Below are 21,439 nucleotides of genomic sequence, written 5' to 3'. Positions count from 1 at the left end.
CATGGAAAGCCTGAAAGGGCAAGAGAAAGGAAGTGGCGAAGCAACCAGCAAATTAAAATTGCACAAAGCAAAGGGCAGCCTGCATCTGCCCAGAGGAGAAGCAGAGCCAGCCCTCGCCACCACTGCGAGTTCCAGTAGGCCGCTGCGTGGGGTCCTGGCCCCCCATCCTGCCATGCTCTGTGCCATTCTGAGCACTCCCCTGGCCCGTGAACCTGTAGGCGTCTCCTCCTTCAGCGGCTGTGAAAGCACTCTGCACTTTGACCTGGACTGAAGCAGGTGGGGAGGCATTTTGATCTTTGCTCAGCTTTTTAAAAACTCAACCCGCTCAAACCAATGAATTCCTTAAGCCCTGGTTTTGATTTCAGGCTTAAAAAGAGTTTGGAAATAGGATTTCTATTAGATAATCTAGGTTCATGCTCCCTCCCTCAGGCATCCACCTCCCCCTCTGCCTTTGGGAAGTTGCAGGGGGTATCCAGGAGTCGCTGCCCACCTGCTGGAAGTTGAGACAAAGCCACTTATCTGTCCTTACTGAATAACCAGATGGAGGCCCTAGTTGTCTGGTTCACTGGATTGCTGGGCAGGCAGAGAGCTCAGTCTCTGGGGTCAGGAAGTCCTGCTGAAATACCCAAAGACTCAATTCTCTTCATTGACAAAGGGAGACAAGAACAGCCCTTACCTTGCAAGGTGGTGAGGGTCAGGGAAGCGTACATGAAGGACCTTGCACAGGTGAGCAGACAGAGGTGCGTGCCGTTAGGAGGCTGACTCCCCTTGCAGCACTGTTTGGGTAATTTTTCTTTAAATGATTCACTCTGGTCTACAGAACCAAATTCCTATCTGCTACTCTCCAAGCACAGGAAAAGGTAACTCACTCTGTATATTCAAATAGCAAAGGAAGCACTGAGAGGGCTTCCAGAAGTGTGGCTGGCAGGCGCTGGGCAGGAGGGGACACCTCCTGTCTCTGAGGAAGGGGCTGGAAGCTGGTCTTCCCCCTCCATGAGCAGGCTGGTGAGTCTTTATGCAAAGTCAACACTGAGCCATAGCCCTGGGCATCTCTGCGGGGACGCCAGGAAAGGCGGCTACTCCAGGTGTCCCCAAAGAGAAAAATGAAATGTGGCAAAGGTCATTTCAGAGCCGTGATGCATAATGAAAATGTATGTGGCCACGTTACAATACTGCTAAGTTGCCAAAATATGTAAAGTTGTTATTTTAGTTCTATTTTTATAAAATAGTTCTAGATTTATGGCAATATGTACTTGTGTATTTATAGCCTTCCAAGTTTAAGTTATAGTTTTGTGCTGCAAAGAAATATATGTATGATTAAAGAACTATATATTGAAAGCATTATATTCAAATTATTTAAACACTGTAATGGTAAGCCTGTACTCAATAAAAAGTAATGCCAAGAAAGATGACGTTGGCCATTGTTTCTCGCCCAAAATGCTATGAAATATTTTATTGTTTGGTCTGGAGCTGGGTCATCTATTCATTTGCCTTTGTGTGGTGTCTGCCAGCAGCAGTAGTGGGTGTCTTAGAGATACAGGGGCAGGGAGACACAAAGGAGAGGAGAACGTACTATCTCTCCTACCACATGGCATGAAGCCATGGGGCGGGTAGAGGTGGGCAAGGAGGCTTCATAGGATGTTTGTGATCAGGCTGGCAGAAACCTGCGTGTTGGAATGGGCGCCTCCACCTAAGTCTGCAAAGTACACATAGGCAGCGGGGGGCGGGGGGCAGACACCAGGCTAGGAGGCTGGATACCTGGACTATACACCCAACTCTCCCTCCAACTTGCTATGGACTTTGGGTAAGTCACTTCAGGTCTCTAAGTCTCAGTTTCCCCATCTGTAAAATGGAGTATTGATACCCACACCACCCCCTTGCAGGGATGTGGTGAGATGACCATTGCGGAAAACATAGGAAGTGATGCGAAACCCGAGCACTCTCCGTCCAGGCTCACAGACAGGTGTGCACACAGCTTCCTTCCTTGCACACACACCCTCCAGAGCTGCGACAGTCTGTGAGCCAGAACTGAGATGACTCCAGTTGTAAGCCCCAAGTGCTCTCCAGTCAGAGCCTAAAAGGAACCTTGAGTTGTCCAGGGGGCGGGGGAGCGGGAAAGGGAGGAACAGAAGCAAAACTAGTTGGGTTTGTTCTCATTTATCACGTGTTCCAAAATAACCAGTTATGGAGAGACAGCCAACAGAACGAGGAGAGTACAGACAGGTACGTCAACCCCCAGTATACAAAATAAGGCCACTCCTCCTCGTCTCTGAAGTTCCTTGTAAGGTAGATGTTGGTTACCAGTTGCCTTCGAGTTGACTTTGACCCGTGTGTGTCAGAGTACAACTGTTCTCTATAAGGTTTTCAATGGCTGATTTTTTGGAAGTAGATCACTAGACCTTTCTTTCAAGGTGTCTCTGAGTGTACTTGAACCTCCAACCTTTCGGTTAGCAGCCAAGCATGTTAATCGTTTGCACCACCTAGGTACTCCTTGGATGTTGGTACATTCAGGTAAAAATGCAGGGAATACTCTACATTGTTGTTGTTGTTAGGTGCCGTCGAGTTGGTTCCAACTCATAGCGACCCTATGTACAGCAGAAGGAAACACTGCCCGGTCCTGCATCATCCTCACAATCGTGGTTATGCTTGAGCCCACTCTTTACATTAGCAAGCAGTTAACAAGAGCAGCCAGATGTTTCCAAATTACACTTAAGCAGTTCTCCTTAAAGAGATAGCTCAGTGCTTTTGGGTCTCTATAAATTCAGCCTACCTCCCTGCTTTTGTCTTTCTCTGCGTTTTCCTTCCAAAGAAATCTCTTGAGCCTGCAGGATGAACAATATGCTGTTCCTGGGAAAATCTAACCTCACATCACATTAGAGGATCTTTCTAAAAGCTCTGTGCTCGCAGTTCTCTCCTTGTTCTTCCACCATCTGCTTCTTCCATCTCTTTCAAGAGTGTCTCTTCTTATTTTTATTCCTTATATGTGAATAGATTCCAGGGTTCCATCCTTGGCCTCTTCTCTATTTCTTATGTTAAGGAGCAGCAGGCTGAGCTGATGCAGAAGGGCCCCCTCCACCTATCAAACATAGACATGAAGGGAAATTCCTTTAAACATACAGTCAAGTTCAAAAGAAAGTAATTCTCACATTCCAGGGAAAAAAATAAGGTTGTCCAAGACAGAGCAGTCAGCAGGAGCTAAAGGTGTATCAGAGCAGACCCAGACCCTGGTGTCTGACAGCTGGGTTCACCACCCCTGCAAGGTGAGAAGACATAAGCTTAGCCCATGCAAGGTCGGGAGCTGCAGCCAAACTCCCTGCACAAAACCAGAACCTCATACAAGGGTCCCAACCCTATAAAAAGGACTAGAAAAACCCTTCCCATCAGCCATCACTCAGGGCTGTAGATGGGGGGGTGGGAAAGATATCCATGAGGATTAAAACCCTAAGCTTGTGCCATATGTGGATGTGGAGTCTGAATTTACACAACCATAGGATTACTACGAGTCAGAATTGACTTGACGGCAAGGGGTTTATGCATAATGCAGGAACTCCAAGCCAATAATTAAAAAAAAAAGAAAAATTGGCTTAGGTCAGTAAGACCCAAAAGTTCTCAGCAGAATCAAATACAAAACCACTTCCCCCAACTCTGGACACGTCTTGTTGTTAGGTGCCATTGAGTCCATTTTCAACTCATAGCGACCCCATATAACAGAGTAGAACTTCCCCATAGGGTTTTCTAGGCTCTAATCTTTATGGAAGCAGATCATCAGGTCTTTCTCTCACAGAGCCACTGGGTAGGTTCAAACTGCTAGCCTTTCGGTTAGCAGCCGAGTGCTTAACTGTTGTACCACCAGGGCTCCTGGATATAGCAGAGGGCCCTAAATAGCCAAAGTGATCTTAGAAAAGAAGAGTAATCACACTTCCTGATCTCAAAACATATTACAAAGTTACAATAATCAAAACAGTCTGGTACTGGTATAATGATAAACATATAGACCAATGGAATGAACTGAGTCCAGAAAAAAAAACAGTACATCTTTAGTCAACTGATTTTCAACAAGGGTGCTAGGTCTATACAATGGGGAAAGAATAATCTCTTTAATAAATGATGCTGGGACGCTTGGAGTTCCACAAACAAAAGAATGAACCAACCCTGAAAACACAAACCCCACAGGGGTTTAAAAAGGAACTCAGAGTGAAAAATACAAACCACACAACAAACAACTCACACAGAAGGAAAAGGCTGCAAATAATAGATGAACCGGAGAGAAGCAATAAAATAGACACGTTTAAAATTACTAAAGAAAGAAAAATGCAGGGGATAGAATAAAGAGTCTGACATATATTTAGGACTTCTGGAAGGAGAGATTAGAAAGGATGGAGGAAAGGCACTATTCAAAGACATAGGAATATTCCAGAATTAAATAAACTTATACTTCTAAAACTTACAGGTCAAAGAAGAAATCATAATGGAAATTTTAAAATAATTATAGCAGAATGATAATAGAGATGCCCTGTATTACAACCTCTAAGATACAGCAAAAATGATGCTTTGCTGGAAATTTATAGCCTTAAATGCTTACATCAGAAAGACTCAAAATTGATGAGCTAAGTGTAAGTTAAAAAATAAGAAACAGAACCACACACTGAACTCAAGGAAAGTAGAAAAAAGAAGACAATAAAGATAAAAGCAGCTATCAGCAAAAGAGAGAAGGAAAAAAAAAAAGATTCGGTACTTTGAAAAGACTAACGAAACAGACAAGCCTCCAGTAAAACCAGTCAAGAAAAAAGAAGGCAGAAATAAATACCATTTTGAATAAAAAATTGCATAACTACATAAAGTGTATATTAAAAGGATAGCAAGAGAATACGTTAACCAATGTGTGAAAGTGAATTTTAAAACTTAGGTAAAATAGAAAAATTCTTAGAAAAGTATAATTTACCAAAAACTGGTGCAGTTTTTTAAAGAAACGGAAAAAGTATTTAAAAGGAGGGGGGAGAGGGTACAGAAAATTTTATGTACAAGTTACACCAGGCTTTCAAAGAAGTGATCATTTCAATTGTATACAAAATACATAAGGGGTAGTCCCTGTTTTCTATCCTCCTGTATTTATTCCCAAAGACTAGTATAACTTTAATACCCAAACCAGACTAGGACAGCATAAGGAAGAAAAACTGCAAGCCCATTTCAATCATGTAAATATATTCAAGGAGCCATTCTGGCGCAGTGGTTACGAGCTCAGCTGCTAACCAAAAGGTTGGCAGTTTGAATCCACCAGCCACTCCTTGGAAACCCTTGGAAACGTCTACTCTGCTCTATAGGGTCGTTATGAGTCAAAATTGACTTGATGGTAACTTTTTTCTTCTTTTAATATATATGCAGAAATCCTAAACAATATTAGCAAATAAATTCCAACAGTGTGTAGAAAAGATAATACACCCAAGACCAAGTTGAGTTTATTCAAGACCATGAGATAGTTTAATGTTAGAAAGTATCTAAATGTCATTCACTCATTAACAGCTTAAAGATAAACATAATAGGATCGTTCTAATAGATCATTTAAATGCATTCAATAAAATTAAGCAGTTATTCATAATTTTTAAAAAATAGCTCTTAGTAAAATAGAACTAGAAAAAAACTTTCTTACCTGATAAAGGAGATCTATCAAAAAAAAAAAAAAAAAAAAACCCTACAATAAACATCATCCTAAATGAGGAAATGCTTAAGTATTCCCTTCTCTCTAAAATCAGGATAAAGGGAAGATGTACACTATTACCACTTCTAGTAACCATTGCACTAGAGATTCTAGTCAGTGCAATAAGATAAGAAAAAGAAAAGAAATCCTTTAAAAAAAAATATTAGTCCTATTTTGCAGACACTGTGATAGAAAACCCAAAAGAATCTACAAATAAATTAATAAATAACTTTTAAAATAATTTAGAAGGCCAAAGTACCTTATATAAGATCAATATATAAAAGCCAATTTCATTTTATACACCAGAAACAAACAATAAAAACAATATAAAAGTATCTGTTTTAAAACAGTTGTTGTTGTCAGGTGTCATCAAGTCAATACCAACTCATAACAATCTTATGTACAACAGAATGAAACACTGCCATGTCCTGCACCATCCTCATAATCATTGTTATGCTTGAGCACACTGTTGCAGCCACTGTGTCAGTCCATCTCATCAAGGGTCTTCCTCTTTTTTGCTGACCCTCTACTTTACCAAACATGATGTCCTTCTCCAGGGACTGGTCCCTCCTGATAACATGTCCAAAGTACATGAGACAAAGTCTTGCCATCCTCACTTCCAAGGAGCACTCTGGCTGCATTTCTTCCACAACAGACTTGTTCGTTGTTCTGGCAGAGACTGGCTTAAGACACTATCTAATCTCGTAGATGTCATCAACATAACTGCCACTAATCCATCTTATTACATCATAGATATAGAGTTTACAACACATAGGGAAATCACATCAGATGATAAAATGGTAGACAATCATACAATACTGGGAATCATGACCTAGCCAAGTTGATACAGACATTTTTGGGAGGACATAATTCAATCCATGACAGAGACCAAGTGGGATTCAAACCAGGTATGCAAAGATGATTCAACATTAGAAAAACAATAAATGTAATCTACCACACAAATAAAATGAAAGAATCACATGATCATCTCAATCAACATAGAAAAGGCATTTGATAAAGTCCAACACCCATCCCTGATAAAAACTCTCAATAAAATAGGAATAGAAGGGAAATCCCAGGGTTGCTATGAGTTGGAATCAACTCGACAGCAATGGGTTTGGTTTGGTTTTATACAGATAACATTATTCTCAACAGAGAGAGGCTGAAAGCACTCTCCCTGAGAACGGGAACAAGACAAGGATGCCCTTTATCACCACTCCTATTTAACAGTGTGCTGGAAGTCCTAATCAGAGCAATAAGCAAGAAAAAGAAATAAAGGGTATCCAAATTGGTAAGAAAGAAGTAAAACTATCCCTATTCGCAGATGTATGAATCTATACATAGAGAACCCAAAAGATTCCATAAGAAAATTACTGGAACTAATAGAAAGATTTAGCAGAGTAGCAAGATACAAGATCAACATACAAAAATCAGTTGGAATCTTATACACCAACAAACAGAACTTCAAAAAGGAAATCAAGAAAACAACACCATTTAAAATCACCCCTGGAAAAATAAAATACTTAGGAGTAAAGCTGACCAGGGACATAAAAGACCTATACAAAGAAAACTACAAAACACTACTGCAGGAAACCAAAACAGACCTACATAAGTGGAAAAACATACAACGTTCATGGACAGGAAGACTCAACATTGTGAAAATGCCAATTCTACCCAAAGCCTTCTACAGATATAACGCAATCCCAATCCAAATACCAACAGCATTCTTTAATAAGACAGAAAAACTAATTACTAACTTTATATGGAGCCCCAGTGGTAAAGTGTTTAAGAGCTCAGGCTACTAACCAAAAGGCCAATAGTTCGAATCCACCAGCAGCTCCTTGGAAACCCTATGGGGCAGTTCTACTAGCTCCTATAGGGTCGCTATGAGTTGGAATCTACTCAACAGCACACAACAACAGCAAATACTTTAAATGGAAAGGAAAGACGCCCCAGATAAGTAAGGCATAATTGAAAAAAGAAGAACAAAGTAGGATGCCCCACACTACCTGATTTCAGAACCTACTATACAGCCATGGTGGTCAAATCAGCCTGGCACTGGTACAACAAACACATGGACCAATGGAACAGGCAGAAATCCATCCACTTATGGTCAGCTGATCTTTGACAAAGGACTGAAGTATATTAAATGGGGAAAATACAGTCTCTTTAACAAATGGTGCTGGCAAAACTGGATGTCCATCTGTAAAAAAAATGAAACAGGACCCATGTCTCACACCATACACAAAACTAACTCAAAATGGATCAAAGACCTAAATATATAACCTAAAACAATAAAGATCATGGAAGAAAAAAATAGGGACAATGCTAGGAGCACTAATGCATGGCATAAATTCAATACAAACCATAACTAACAATTCACAAACACTAGAAGATAAACTAGATAACTGGGAACTTCTAAAAATTAAACACTTATGCTCATCAAAAGACTTCACCAAAAGAGTGAAAAGACAACCAAAAGACTAAGAAAAAAAACTGGCTATGACATATCCAACAAGGGTCTAATTTCTAAAATTTATAGGATACTTCAACAACTTACTAGCAAAAAGACAAATAATACAACTAAAAAGTGGGCAAAAGATATGAACAGTCACTGCATCAAAGAACATATTCAGGTGGCTGACAGACACATGAGGAAATGCTCGCGATCATCAGCCATTAGAGAAATACAAATCAAAACCAAAGTGAGATACCATCTCAACCTGACATTACTGGCACAAATCAAAAAAAAACAGAAAATAAGTGTTGGAGAAGTTGCGGGGCGATTGGAACTCTTACGCACTGCTGGTGAGGAATGTAAAATGGTCCAACCGCTATGGAAAACGTTATGGTGCCTCCTTAAAAAATTATTGTTTGTTGTTGTTAGGTGCCACTGAGTTGGTTCCGACTCATAGTGACCCTGTGTACAACAGAATGAAACACTGCCCAGGTCCTGCGCCATCCTCACAATCATTGTTATGCTTGAGCCCATTGTTACAGACGCTGTGTCAATCCACCTCATTGAGGGTCTTCCTCATTTTCGCTGACTCTCCACTTCACCAAGCATGATGTCCTTCTCCAGGGACTGGTCCCTCCTGATAACGTGTCCAAAGTATGTGAAACAAAGTCTCGCCATCCTTGTTCTGTTGGAATGACTGCCTCTTTGTTTAAGTACATGTTCCACATGAGCACAATTAAGTGTTCTGGAACCCATTTTTCACAATATCATCTATAATTTATTATAATCCATATAGTCTAATGCCTTTGCATAGTCAATATGACACAGGTAAACATCTTTCTGGTATTCTCTGCTTTCAGCCAGGATCCATCTGACATCAGGAATGATATCCCTCGTTCCACTTCCTGTTTTGAATCCTGCTTGAATTTCTGACAGTTCTCTGATGATGTACTGCTGCAAACGTTTTTGAATGATCTTCAGAAAAATTTTGTGTGTGATATTAATGATATTGTTCGATAATTTCTGCATTCTGTTGGATCACCTTTCTTTGGAATGGGCACAAATATGGATCTCTTCCAGTTAGCTGGCCAGGTAGCTGTCTTCCAAATTTCTTGGCATAGACGAGTGAGCACTTCCAGCACAGCATCTGTTTGTTGAAACATCTCAATTGATATTCTGTCAATTCCTGAAGACTTGTTTTTCACCAATGTCTTCAGTGAAGCTTGGACTTCTTCCTTCAGTGCCATTGGTTCTTGATTATATGCTACCTCCTGAAATGATTAAGGATGACCAATTATTTTTAGTTTAATGACTGTGTATTCCTTTCATTTTCTTTTGATGCTTCCTGCGTCATTCAATATTTTCCCTGTATATCCTTCAATATTGCAACTTGAGGCTTGAATTTTTTCTTCAGTTCTTTCAGCTTGAGAAATGCCGAGTGTGTTCTACCCTTTTGGTTTTCTAACTCCTGGTCTTTGCACATGTCATTATAATACTTTACTTTGTCTTCTCGAGCTGCCCTTTGAAATATTCTGTTCAGCTCTTTTACTTCATCATTTCTTCCTTTTGCTTTAGCTATTCTATGTTCAAGAGCAAGTTTCAGAATCTGTTCTGACATCCATTTTGGTCTTTTCTTTCTTTCCTGTCTTTTTAATGACTTTTTGCCATTGATTAAGGGTAGAGTTGCACAGCCAATTATTGTAATTGATGTCAATAAGTGATACATCTGTAAAAAGCTGAATTGGCAGAAGTTGTGTGATAGATATATTTACAACAAAGACCAAAAAAAAAAAAAAAAAAGAGTAGCTGCTGTGGCTGCTTATGTGTGTATGGTTCCTTGGTTTGGAGGTTTATGGTCATGGTTTCATGGGACATCCCAGTTAACTGGCCTAATAATGTTTATTCTGTTCTACCTCCTTGTATGTCGCATAGTTCCTTAAAAGCTTGCAAGCGGCCATCCAAGGCACAACAATTGGTCTCTATTCGCCTGGAGCAACATAGGAAGAAGGAAAGTCAGGAATAGGAAGGGGATATGGAATGTGTGGCTAACTGCCTCCCAGAACAACTGCCTCCATTGCCATGAAACCAGAAGAACGGAATGGTGCTCGCCTACCATTACTGAACATTGTAATCAAAGATTCTATTGAAGAATCCTGATCAAAAGAGAGAAAATGGAGGACAGAATTTTAAATTATCATGGACTCTAGACTTCCTGGAACCATGAAGTTTGGATGAACCCCTGAAACCATTTCCTGAGATAATCTTTAAACCTTAAACCAAAAATATTCCCTAAAGTCTTCTTAAAACCAAATAGTTTAGCTCAACTAGTGAAAAATGTCTTCATTGAGCATTATGCTCTCTTAAGAACCATCTACATGGGATCAAATTGGTAACAGCAACTCAAACAATTAGATAGGAACCTTGGGGCAGTGAGTTGATGTTAATGGGAGAGGAGCAACTGAGAAAAGGAGGATGACAAGGGTTGCACAACTAGAAGAATGTAGTCAATGTCACTGAACTGTATACTTGTAGAAACAGTTGAATTGGTGTATATTTTGCTGTGTATATTCTCAACAATAACAAAAGTTTTAAAAAATTTTCAGTCATAAACAGTACATATTGAATCAGTTCAGAAAAAATCGACAAGAAAGTAGAGGAAACATAAGAATTTTTCAATCCATGCTATACTTCTAGCTAGCTTGGGAAAGTTACTCGGCCTGTCCCAGCCTGTCTTATTCACAGAGGTAGTACACTAATTAAATGAGATAACCTATGGAATGAGCTTAAGGAGCCCTGGCGGCTCAACGGTTAAGCCCTTGGCTGCTAACCAAAAGGTTGGCGATTGGAACTCACCCAGTGGCTCCATGGAAAAAGACCTGATGATCTGCTCCCATAAAGATTACAGTCTATAAAACCCTATGGAGCAGTTCTACTCTGTCACATGGGGTCACTGTGAGTTGAAATCGATTCGACAGCATCTAACAACAACGTGGGAAGAGCTTAGCATGTTGCTTGATACATAAGTAACTGGTCTGTAAAAATGCTGGTTATTGTTGCTATCATCATTAACACTTAACATGCCAGCTGGAAATGGGTTTACCTGACCATGAGGGCCTCGAAAGCAACTCGCCCCCAAACACCGCACTTCCTTCACACCCAGAGTCGCTGGCGCACAGTAGGTGGTGCGGGAACCTTGGAAGGGAGATCCTGGAGCAATTCAGCAGAGAATTTGGGTTGGGAGGATGCCGGAGCCCCACCCTCACCCCGACTTGGCCCCACCCACCTGCGCGTGACCTCGCCCCACCCGCCCAAGGGCAAAAGAGCGGCTGCCCGTAGCTCTCGTTGGCAGTCACCAGAGGAGGCGGCCAAGGGCGGGCCGCCAGCGGGCCATGCCGGAGAACGCGGTGGTCTTTATGCGCTATGGGCCATACAGCGCGCTCGGCCTGTCGGTGGAGCATCGCACCTTCCGCCTGCAGGGCCTGCAAGGTGGGCGGTCGAGCGCTGGTGGGCCGCTCCTAACGAGTGCGCCTCTGAGCACCCTGCAGGCCATACCTTCTGCGTCTTTCTCCTCTGTCCTCAAATCCAGATCAAGTGCCACCCCCTCTGGGAAGACATCTTTGTGCCCATCGCCCCCTAGGGTGGTTTAGCATCTTCCGTAGTGCTTCCACTGCTTCAATATGAGAGCGGAGCAAACACGAGCAGGCATTATAAACCCGGCTTTGCAAATCGGGCACTGAGGATCCTGTGGCTGGTAAATGGCAGAGCTGAGGTACAGTCCCTTGATCACTCATTCGTGCAACAAACCTTCACTGAGCGCCTAGTATGTATCCGGCGCTCTCCCAGGTCCTGAGGCCACACTGGTGAACAAAGATGTATGTCCTTGAGGTGACCTCCACATTGACTGCTAAATCACAATTGCGCCAAGGTGCTGACAGAGAGTAGAGGGTGTCATGGGGATGTAATCATAATGGGACAGGATTAGTGGCCATGACTGGGGAGGAGGGGGGTCTGGAAAGGAAATTGCAGCTGAGCTTGAAAGAATAAGTAGAAACTAACCAGGTGAAGAGAAGAATGAGCATCCCAGGCAGTATTAGTATCTGCAAAGGCTGGTGTCATGAACAGGTGATGCGTTTGTTGAACTCATGGGGAAAAGTGGTCCAGGATGAGTCTGCAGAGGTAGGCACGGGCCAGATCATGCAGGACCTTGGACCAAGAAAGAGTTTTAGGCAGGGGATGATACTGTGGCTGCTGTGAAGAGAATGCTGTGAAGAGAATAGGGGAAGGCCAAGAGTGGAAGCAGAAAGACAAATTGGGGGCTGCTGCAGTGGTCCAGGGGAGACAGGACAGTGGCTTCCACTGAGGGTAAAGAGGATGTCACAGTGATGGATGGAGGTGTTCTTTGCTAACACTCAGGACACCAAAAACAAACACATTTCGGAGGGAACATGTTCCATTCTGGACATACTAAGCTTCATGTGGTTATCCCTGGTGATGCAGTGGTTAAAGTGCTTAATGGTTCGAACCCACCAGCTGCTCCTCCAGAGAAAGATGTGGCAGTCTGCTTCCAGAAAGATTTACAGCCTTGGAAACCCTATGGGGCAGTTCTACTCAGTCCTCTAGGGTCACTATAAGTCAGAATCCACTTGACAGCAGTGGGTTTAGGTTTTCTGGGGAAGCTTCATGTGCTTTCAGCTACCTAGATGGAGGTGTTAGTCAGCTCTGCAGTTCTGGAGTTCAGAGGAAAAGTCTGAGCTGGAGATAGAAAGGTAGGAGTCACTGACTTGGGGCGAACATGTAGAATAAGAAGAGAGCCAGGACTGAGCCTTGCCATACTCCACTACATGAGCTGAGCCCAGGGTCTTCCAGGCAAAATGCTGCAGGTGTCCAGAGGAGACAACATCAGTTCTGGTCCAGCAGTCATGGAAGGTCTGTGGAGGAGGTGGCATTGAGTTAGGTTTTGAAGGGTGAGTAGGATCTCAGTCAGCAGAGAAGCTTGGTATACTCTGTCAGGGGACTTAGGTTACTGGGATTCACCAATTTTCTCAAAGAGCGAACACAGTTAATTAAGAAATTTCTGTTGTAAACAGCTCAGTATAAAGCAAAAGCAAAACAAAACAAAACAAAAACCCAAACCTGTTGCTGTTGAGTTGATTCTCACTCATGGTGACTCCATGTGTTACAGAGTAGAACTGCTCCATAGGATTTTCTTGGCTATAATCTTTATGGAAGCAGATTGCCAGGCCTTTCTTCCATTGCATCACTGGGTGGGTGCAGACTGCCAACCTTTAGGTTAGTAGTCAAGCACAAACCGTTTGTGCCACTTAAAATGCTTCGTAGTCTTGGCATAAGGACACAGCCTAAATGACTGACTTTTGTCTTCGTCCCTGTTTTAGTCATGGAGTGCTGCTGTAACAGAAATACCACAAGTGGATGGCTTTAACAAAGAGAAATGGATTTCTTCACAGTTAAGTAGGATAAAAGTCCCAAATGCAGGGTGTCAGCTCCAGGGGAAGGCTTTCTCTCTCTGTCTGCCTTCTCATCAGTGTTCCCCCAGACTAGGAGCTTCTCCACGCAGGGACCCCGGGTCCAAAGGACACGCTCTGCTCCTGGCAGTGCTTTCTTGGTGGTATGAGGTCCCCCTGTCTCTCTGCTCGCGTTTCTCTTTTATATCTCAAGAGATTGCCTTAGGACACAATCCAGTCTTGTAGATTGAGTCCTGCCTTGCTAACGCAACTGCCACCCATCCTTCCTAATTAACATCATAGAGGCAGGATTTACAACATATGGGGAAAATCACACAATACCAGGAATCCATGGCCCAGCCAAACTGATACACACATTTTCAGGGGGACATAATTCAATCCATGACAGTCCCCCTCTGACAGGCCCCATCCACCTTCAGTTGATGCTCATAAAGCTCCTTTAATTGATGCTCATTGAATGGGCAGGCTGAGCAACTACAGCATTTCTCTACAAATAAAGTGGGTCTGAGGCCTCTGGAAAGAATTTGCATTCAAGAGGTTCCCAAGTCTTCTTCCTCTCCCTGTCCCCAACCTCTTGACTTTTTCAGACACCTTTAAATTGTGTTTCTTACTGCTGCCACAATCAGCATGACAGTATAGAGTCCAATTAGATCATCTACATACCAAGAGTCAGACTAAAGCAGAATGGACAAATGAACAGGTCATAATTTTCTTATAATCTAACATTTGCAGGTATTAGGGGAAAGAAACCTATCCATCTGGTCTGTCACCAAGTCCTGCTGGCTGTACCTGTCACCTCTCCCTGGACCTCTCACCCCCTCAGCCCCTCACTTGTCTCTGGCTTCCACTCTTGGCTCTGTGGGTGGGGGGATGGCATGTGCAGAGGTTAAGCAAGGGGCTCTGAAGTCCAGGAGCTCTCCTTTTGAGTTGGTCTCCACCACTTAGGAACCATGTGGCCAATGTCAAGATCAAGTTATTTACCTTTCTGAGCCCCATTGTCTCATTGGTAAAAGGGAATGAGAATCCCTACCTAAGTGATGTGAGATTCCAATGAAAATGCACGTCAGGTGTTGAACACTGTGCCTGCACACAGCAAACGTTCAGCAAACATAGCTGTTGTTCTGGTTCGCGGCCGTTGAGTCGGTCCTCGACTTATGGGGACCCAAGGCACGACGGAACAAGATGCTGTTTGGTCCTGCACCATCCCTGTGATCAGTTGTGGATTGCACTGTTGTGATCCATAAGGTTTTCACTGGCAGATTTTTGGAAGCAGAGCCTCAGGCCTTTTTTCCTAGTGTGTCTTTAGCTGGAGCTCTGCTGAAACCTGTCCAGCATCATGGTAACATGAAAGCCTCCACTGACAGACAGGGGGTGGCTGTGCATGAGGTGCGCTGGCTGGGAACTGAACCTGGGTCTCCTACATGGAAGGCGAGAATTCTACCACTGAACCAATGCCCTATGCATGAGACAGAGCCCCATTATCTGGTGCCTTCCATCAGATCTTTCCAGTCCACTGAAACCTGTTCAGAATCATAGCAACATGCAAGCCTCCACCAACAGATAAGTGTTTGGCTGTGTATGAGGTGCATTGGCAGGGAATTGAACCTGGGCCTCCTGCATGAAAGGCAAGAATTCTGCCACTGAAAGAGTTCGTTTTTATTATTCCTGAGGGGAGTCAGTGGCAAGGGGAAGCGGGGACAGCTGGGGGCATGTTTAGGTCTGACTGAAGTCAGGTCTGGCTGGTTTATTTTTGGCAACAGGGAGTCAGCAAAGGTTTTTGAACTAAAGAATGATGAGATCAACGATGTGCTTTAACAGACCAATTCTGAAGGAAGAGATTTAGGGAGGGGAAGTAGGAGAAAAATAATTCAGGTGGAAATACTGAAAAGTCAGTGGTTAGAAATTATGTTCTGGAGTTTAGAACAAAAATAAGGCAGGAGATTTGAAGCAGGGGTCAATTATGGCTTTAAATGCCATCTCTATTTTAAATTGGAGCCCTGGTGGCACAGTGGTTAAGAGATCAGCTGCTAACCAAAAGGTTGGCAGTTCAAATCCACCGGCTGCTCCTCGGAAACCCTAGGGGCAGTTCTACTCTGTCCTGTTGTCGTGTGCCATCAAGTCGATTCCGACTCGTAACGACCCTATAGGACTAGCAGCCTGAGCTCTTAACCACTTCGCCACCAGGGCTCCACTGTGTCCTAGGGGGTCACTGTGAGTCAGAATCGACCCGACAGCAACGGGTTTTTTTATGCTGAATATTTATATCTAAAACTGGGACCTCTCCTTGCCAGCAGGATGTTTAATAGGTGTCTCAGACTTTACATGTCCAAATTTCCAAACCGAGTTCCTGATGCTCCCAAGCTGACTTCTCCTGCTTATCCCCCATCTGAGGTGACAGCACCTGCCCCTTTCAGCTCCACAGTCCAGAAACCTTGGAGTCAGTTTTCTCTCATCTGTTCCTCTCACACTCTCCATTTAGGATGTCAGCAAATCCTGTCAGCTCTGTCTTCAAACCGTGTCTAAAATTCGACCACTTCTTGCCACCCACCTCCCCTCTTCTATCTAAGCTGCGACCATCTCTTGCCTGGATTACTGTCCTGGCCTCCTCACTAATCTCCCTGCCACTGCCCTTGTCTCCCTGCTGTCTATTCTCAGCGCCAGAGCCAGGGGATCCTGTTAACCCCAAGTCAAAGCATGGCGCTCGCTCCTAAGAACATTCCAATGGCTCCCAGGATAGAAGCTGAAGGCTTACAATGGCCTGTGAAGCTCCTTAGGGCCCGGCTGTCCTCATTCCTCCCACCTCGCTCACTCTGCTCCAGCTGGGGCCATTGCTCTGCTGAGAACACTCTTTCCCCAGATACCTGCGAGTTCTTTACTCTTCCCTCTCTTTCAGGCTTCAGCGCTTTCTCAAAAGCCACATTGCCAGGCAGGCCTTCTTGCTCATTCCAATCTAAAACGTCCTTGCTTCCCTCTGCCTCCCTCTTCCTTGTCTCCCATCCCTCCTTTTCTTTTTTTTTTAATGCTCGTAAGTATCGACTACATCATGTTGTTAGTCACGATCGAGTGGGCTGACTCATGGCGATGCCACGTACAACAGGAAACGTTGCCCCGTTCTGCGCCATCCTCATCATCACTGGCATGCTCAAGTCCACTGCTGTGGCCACTGTGTGTTCCGAGTGCTTCCAACATAAGGGGCTCATCTTCCAACACCATAAAAACCCCATTACCGTCAAGTGTGTTCTGATTCATTGCGACTCCGTGTGTTACAGAGCTCCATAGGGTTTTCTTGGCTGTAATCTTTACAGAGGCAGATTGCCAGGCCTTTCTCCTGTAACACCACTCAGTGGATTTGAACTGCCAAGCTGTTTGTGCCATCCAGGGACCTGCTCTAGCACTATATCAGACAATGTTCGGTTGTGATCCATAGAGGTTTACATTGGCTAATTTTCGGAGGTAGATCACCAGGCCTACTTCATAGTCTGTCTCGTCTGCTCTGCTGAAACTTGTCCACCATGGATGACCCTGCTGGTATTTGGCATACCAGTGACATAGCTTCCAGCATCACAGCAACATGCAAGTCACCACAGTATGACAAACTGACAGGGGGTGGTGGTAATACATCATATATTTTAGTCAATTACCTTGTTATCCTTCTCCCCTACTTGGGTGTATGCCTCAGAGGGCAGGGATTCTTGTTTGTTCTGTTCTCTGCCGCATCCTAGCACCTAAAAGAGTGCCTGACATGTCATAAGGATTAGTAAATACTAGTCAAGCAAAGGCACCTACATGGAGCTGAACACTGGGACGACGGGAGATGAGATTGCCAAGGAAGCAAGACAGAATACTGGAGGAGGCCCCTCTGAGGGGTGCAGCCCGAGTAGGAGCGGGTGCAGAGTTCACAGAGACTGTGGAGGCACGCGGGAAGAAGTAAGAGGAGAGCTTCAGAAAGAAAATGGCTAACAGGCACCAAACGGTGGAGCAGGAGTTATCTCTAGAAAGAGACTAACTCACAGTCGATGCGAAGTATTCGCCTACACTGCTGGGGAGGGTAAACTGGCAGTCACTTTGGAGGTGACATGGCAGTGTCAAGTAAAAGTGAGCCACAAACTGCAGGGTCCAGCTGTCTCATTTCTCCGGATCCTCCTTACAAAAAGTTCCCAAATGCACAAGGAGACATGCTCAGGAATATTTGCAGCCGTGTTCCCCCCCGCCAATAGTGAGAAGGTGGAAACAGCCAGAAAAAGGAACAGCTATGTAAACCGTGGAGTCCCTGAGAGGTGCAAACAGTTAAGTGCTTGACTACTAACGAGAAGGTTGGAGGTTCGAGTCCACCCAGAAGCTTGTTGAACTTCCAAAAGGTCACAGTCGTAAAAACTCTGTGGAGCACAGTTCTACTCTGGCACACCTGGGATGGCCATTACTTGGAACTGACTTGATGGCAGCTGCTTTGGTTTTGGTTTTGGTTACGTGCACTGCAGTCCCTCCGCCCGGGAGTGGATGCAGTGGAGCAGTGAGGAGGATGCAGGGGGCGACATTCCCAACACACAGTGCCTGGGGGAAAAAGCAGGGAGGGGGCGGAAATCCAAGCACGGTATGATCCTGTTTCCATTGAAAACAACAAAGGGAGAGAGAGATGGAAGAACTATGAGTGATGGTTTTCTTTTTTTATTTTGTTCTTTACTTTCCTATAATGTCTCAGGTATTTTTTTAAATACCATGAGTTTGTATTTCATTTATAATCTGATAAAATTTTAGAGTTTGAAACAATTTTTACCAGCAAAAGTATGTTAGAGAAGTAGGAAAGGATCAAGGTGGCAGTGTCACTCTGCTGAGTGGGGTGGGGGGAGCCAGTGATGCCATTCATGGTGGTGGTGGGTTCTGAGCACTGCAGGGTGGGCTCAGAAGATGGTGGCAAAGGCGCACCCACAGGAGGTGAAAGAGACCAGGAAGTGAAGAGTAAGGCAATGGGCGCAGGCTGGTCTTCCGGCAGTCAGCGAGGGGTACGAGTATTCTGAGATCGAGGGAAGAATTATTTTGGCTGAAGGAGACTTGAGTATGTTCAAGGTATCGGCAGGCGGTTGATTTTAAAAGTTAGTTCTGCATAGCCATGAATGATAACTCGTGTAACACTGGCAGCCAACATTTACTGAGGGATGATGATGGGGTGGGGTGGGGGGATGAGGGTGGCAGGGTGTTAGTAGTGACAAAGCAGAGTGGGCAACACCTGCCTCCACCCCTACCTTCAGCCTTAGACCCAACACTGATGTCACAGCGAGAACAAAGCCTTGTACTTGCAGGCCTTCATCTGTAAAGTCTGCATCTGAATTCTGTGTGTTTCTTTAAAAACCATAGCCCTGACTTCTGGGCAACATGGTGCTATAGTCAGAAGCACCACGCCGTCCCTCTGCAGCAAAGTTCAGAAAAACTAAGTCAAACAGAGTCACACGTCAGTCCTGAAACCCTAAGCATCAAATGAAGAGATAAAGAACTCAGCCGAGCACCAAATGGAATAAGAAACTGACCGAGAACAGAGAGCAAAGATCCCTATCAGCTACCGCAGTACAGATCCTCCATCTTGGACTCCTATCGGAGATCAGCGAACAGGGGGTACAAGAAAGCAGTTTCACGGAGCTTCCAGTAAGAGACAGAACAACCAGTAACCAGCAATATAAACTTTCCCACCCCCACCCTTCTTCACCCCACTTAGTCTCCTCTGCTTCCTGCAGTCATAGTCTTTTGGCCAGGAAGCACCCCGGTGTCACTTGGATTCCACTGGCCCACACTGGCCGGCTCCCTCAGTGCCTTTTGTTGGCTGCTGGTGTTGCTTTTTTCCCCTTCTTTAGATTTCTTCCTTACCTCTCACCACCTCCTCTTCCTTTCTTTCAAATACCTGGCTCCATGCACCATCTTTGCTTCTTCCTGATAGGCTGCAAAATACCACTCAAATGTGAAACCACTCCCTGGCCCATGCCGCCATGCTGGTAGGACTCCCAGGGCTTTTTTGTTTGCCCTGATTTGTTCTGCTTTGATCTGTTTGTTTGTTTTTTTCTTTTCTCGGATTGGGAGCCCCTTCTAGCTGGGCAGCACCACGCGGCTTGGAAGCTACTCCCTTACTCTGTGCAGATGCACAGGGACATCCCTGGGGGCATTTCTTTTTTCTTTTCTTTTCTTTTTGTTTTTTTTTTTTTTGTTTCTTTGTTTTGTTTTCTTCTCTCTCTTATTCCCTTTTTGTCTTTCTTCATTTCCAGTTTCTCGATTTATTCATTTTTTTCTTTTACCCTTTTTCTTTTTTTTATTTTTGTTTTTCCCCATTTCCCAGTCTCTCATCTCCCCACTCCAATAGCAAACTTCCTGAGCACTCTTTTTTGTTTGTGTGTATGTTTTTGGCTCCTGTTCCTCTCTCCTCTCTCTCATCTTTCCCGTACCTATCTTAGCTCCACAAATCACAATCTACCCCCTCCTTCCTGCCTACCTGCACTGTGCACTGAACATCACACTCCCAAGCAGCACAGGTACAGCCTACTAGAACCTGCCCTGCACTGATTCCCGGTCCGCACTCTCAGCCCTGGTACATGCCACAAACAACCCATCCCAGCAACTCCCCTTCAGCTGGACCTGCCCTGCTGTACCATACCTGAGTGACTGACCCTGCCCATTGGAGAAGGAGGTGAAAAGTATCGTGCCCATGGAAGCAAACAACAAAGAATGCACAGCCCGCCTGCTCAGACATAACCAAATAAAACAAAAAAGCAGGATGAAACAAACAAATCTATAATCAATAAATGAGGAAAATAACCACTGAATGCCCCTAAAGTCAGCAGACAATATCAAAACATTTACAAAACAGGACAGGATGGTTCCAGTAGGCGTACAAAATAAAACACCAGTTGACCTTCCAGTAGAAGAAAAGGCACCAGACCTAACTGATAGGGAATTCAAATCTCTAATATTCAGAATTATCCAGAGTTGAAGCAAAAAGCAGACAAAAATGAGGAAAAAATAGACAAATTCATGGAAAATACAGACAAAAAAATGGAAGAATTCAAGAAAATAATACAGGAACAAAATGCTAAAATAAATTCACAACCAGAAATCATACAAAAACAACAATTAGAAATCCAAAAGATAAACAACAAGATTTCAGAACTGGACAGTGTAATAGAAGGGCTGAGGAGCAGGTTTGAAACGATGGAAGACAGGATCAGTGAAATTGAAGACAAACACTTGGATACAACCCTGTTGGAGGAAAAATCAGAAAAAAGAACAAAGAAAAATGAAGAAGCCCTGAGAATTATGTGGAATACAATCAAAAGCAAAAAATCTGCAAGTGATCGAAGTTCCAGAACAAGGAGAGAAAACAGAAAACACAGAGAGGATCACTGAAGAATTGCTGACAGAAAACTTCCTCAATATCATGAAAGATGAAAAGCTGACTATCCAAGAAGCTCAACAAAACCCATATAGGATAGACCCCAAAAGAAAATCACCAAGGCATATCATAATCACACTTGCTAAAACCAAAGACAAAAAATCCTGAGAGCAGCTCAAGAAAAACAAAAAGTCACATACAGAGGAGAAACAATAAGACTAAGCTCGGATTATTTGGCAGAAACCATGCAGGCAACAAGGCAATGGGATGACATATATGAAATCTTGAAAGAAAAAAATTGCCAGCCAAGAGTACTATATCCTGCAAAACTCTCATTCAGATATGATGGTAAAATTAGGTCATTTCCAGATAAACAGAAATTAAGGGACTATGTAAAAACCAAACCAAACTTACAAGAATTATTAAAGGGAGTC

The 21,439-nt window shown here is 43.7% G+C and overlaps 1 protein-coding gene across 1 annotated transcript in view; it reads left to right on the top strand.

Moving 5' to 3' along the window:
• The first annotated feature begins 11,542 nt into the window (after positions 1–11,542).
• Positions 11,543–21,439, top strand: part of CUNH10orf53 (chromosome unknown C10orf53 homolog) — a 17,582-nt gene continuing 7,685 nt past the window's right edge. Inside the window, exon 1 of the mRNA XM_004387947.1 lies at positions 11,543–11,639. Within this exon, the coding sequence (XP_004388004.1) occupies positions 11,543–11,639 (97 nt within the window). The remainder of the gene's footprint in view (positions 11,640–21,439) is intronic.

Source organism: Trichechus manatus, unplaced genomic scaffold (genome assembly GCF_000243295.1).
Source record: "Trichechus manatus latirostris isolate Lorelei unplaced genomic scaffold, TriManLat1.0 scaffold00200, whole genome shotgun sequence".
Lineage (NCBI taxonomy): Eukaryota > Metazoa > Chordata > Mammalia > Sirenia > Trichechidae > Trichechus > Trichechus manatus.
Note: the sequence above shows the minus strand (reverse complement) of the source record. Positions and strands in the feature narration are given on the sequence as shown.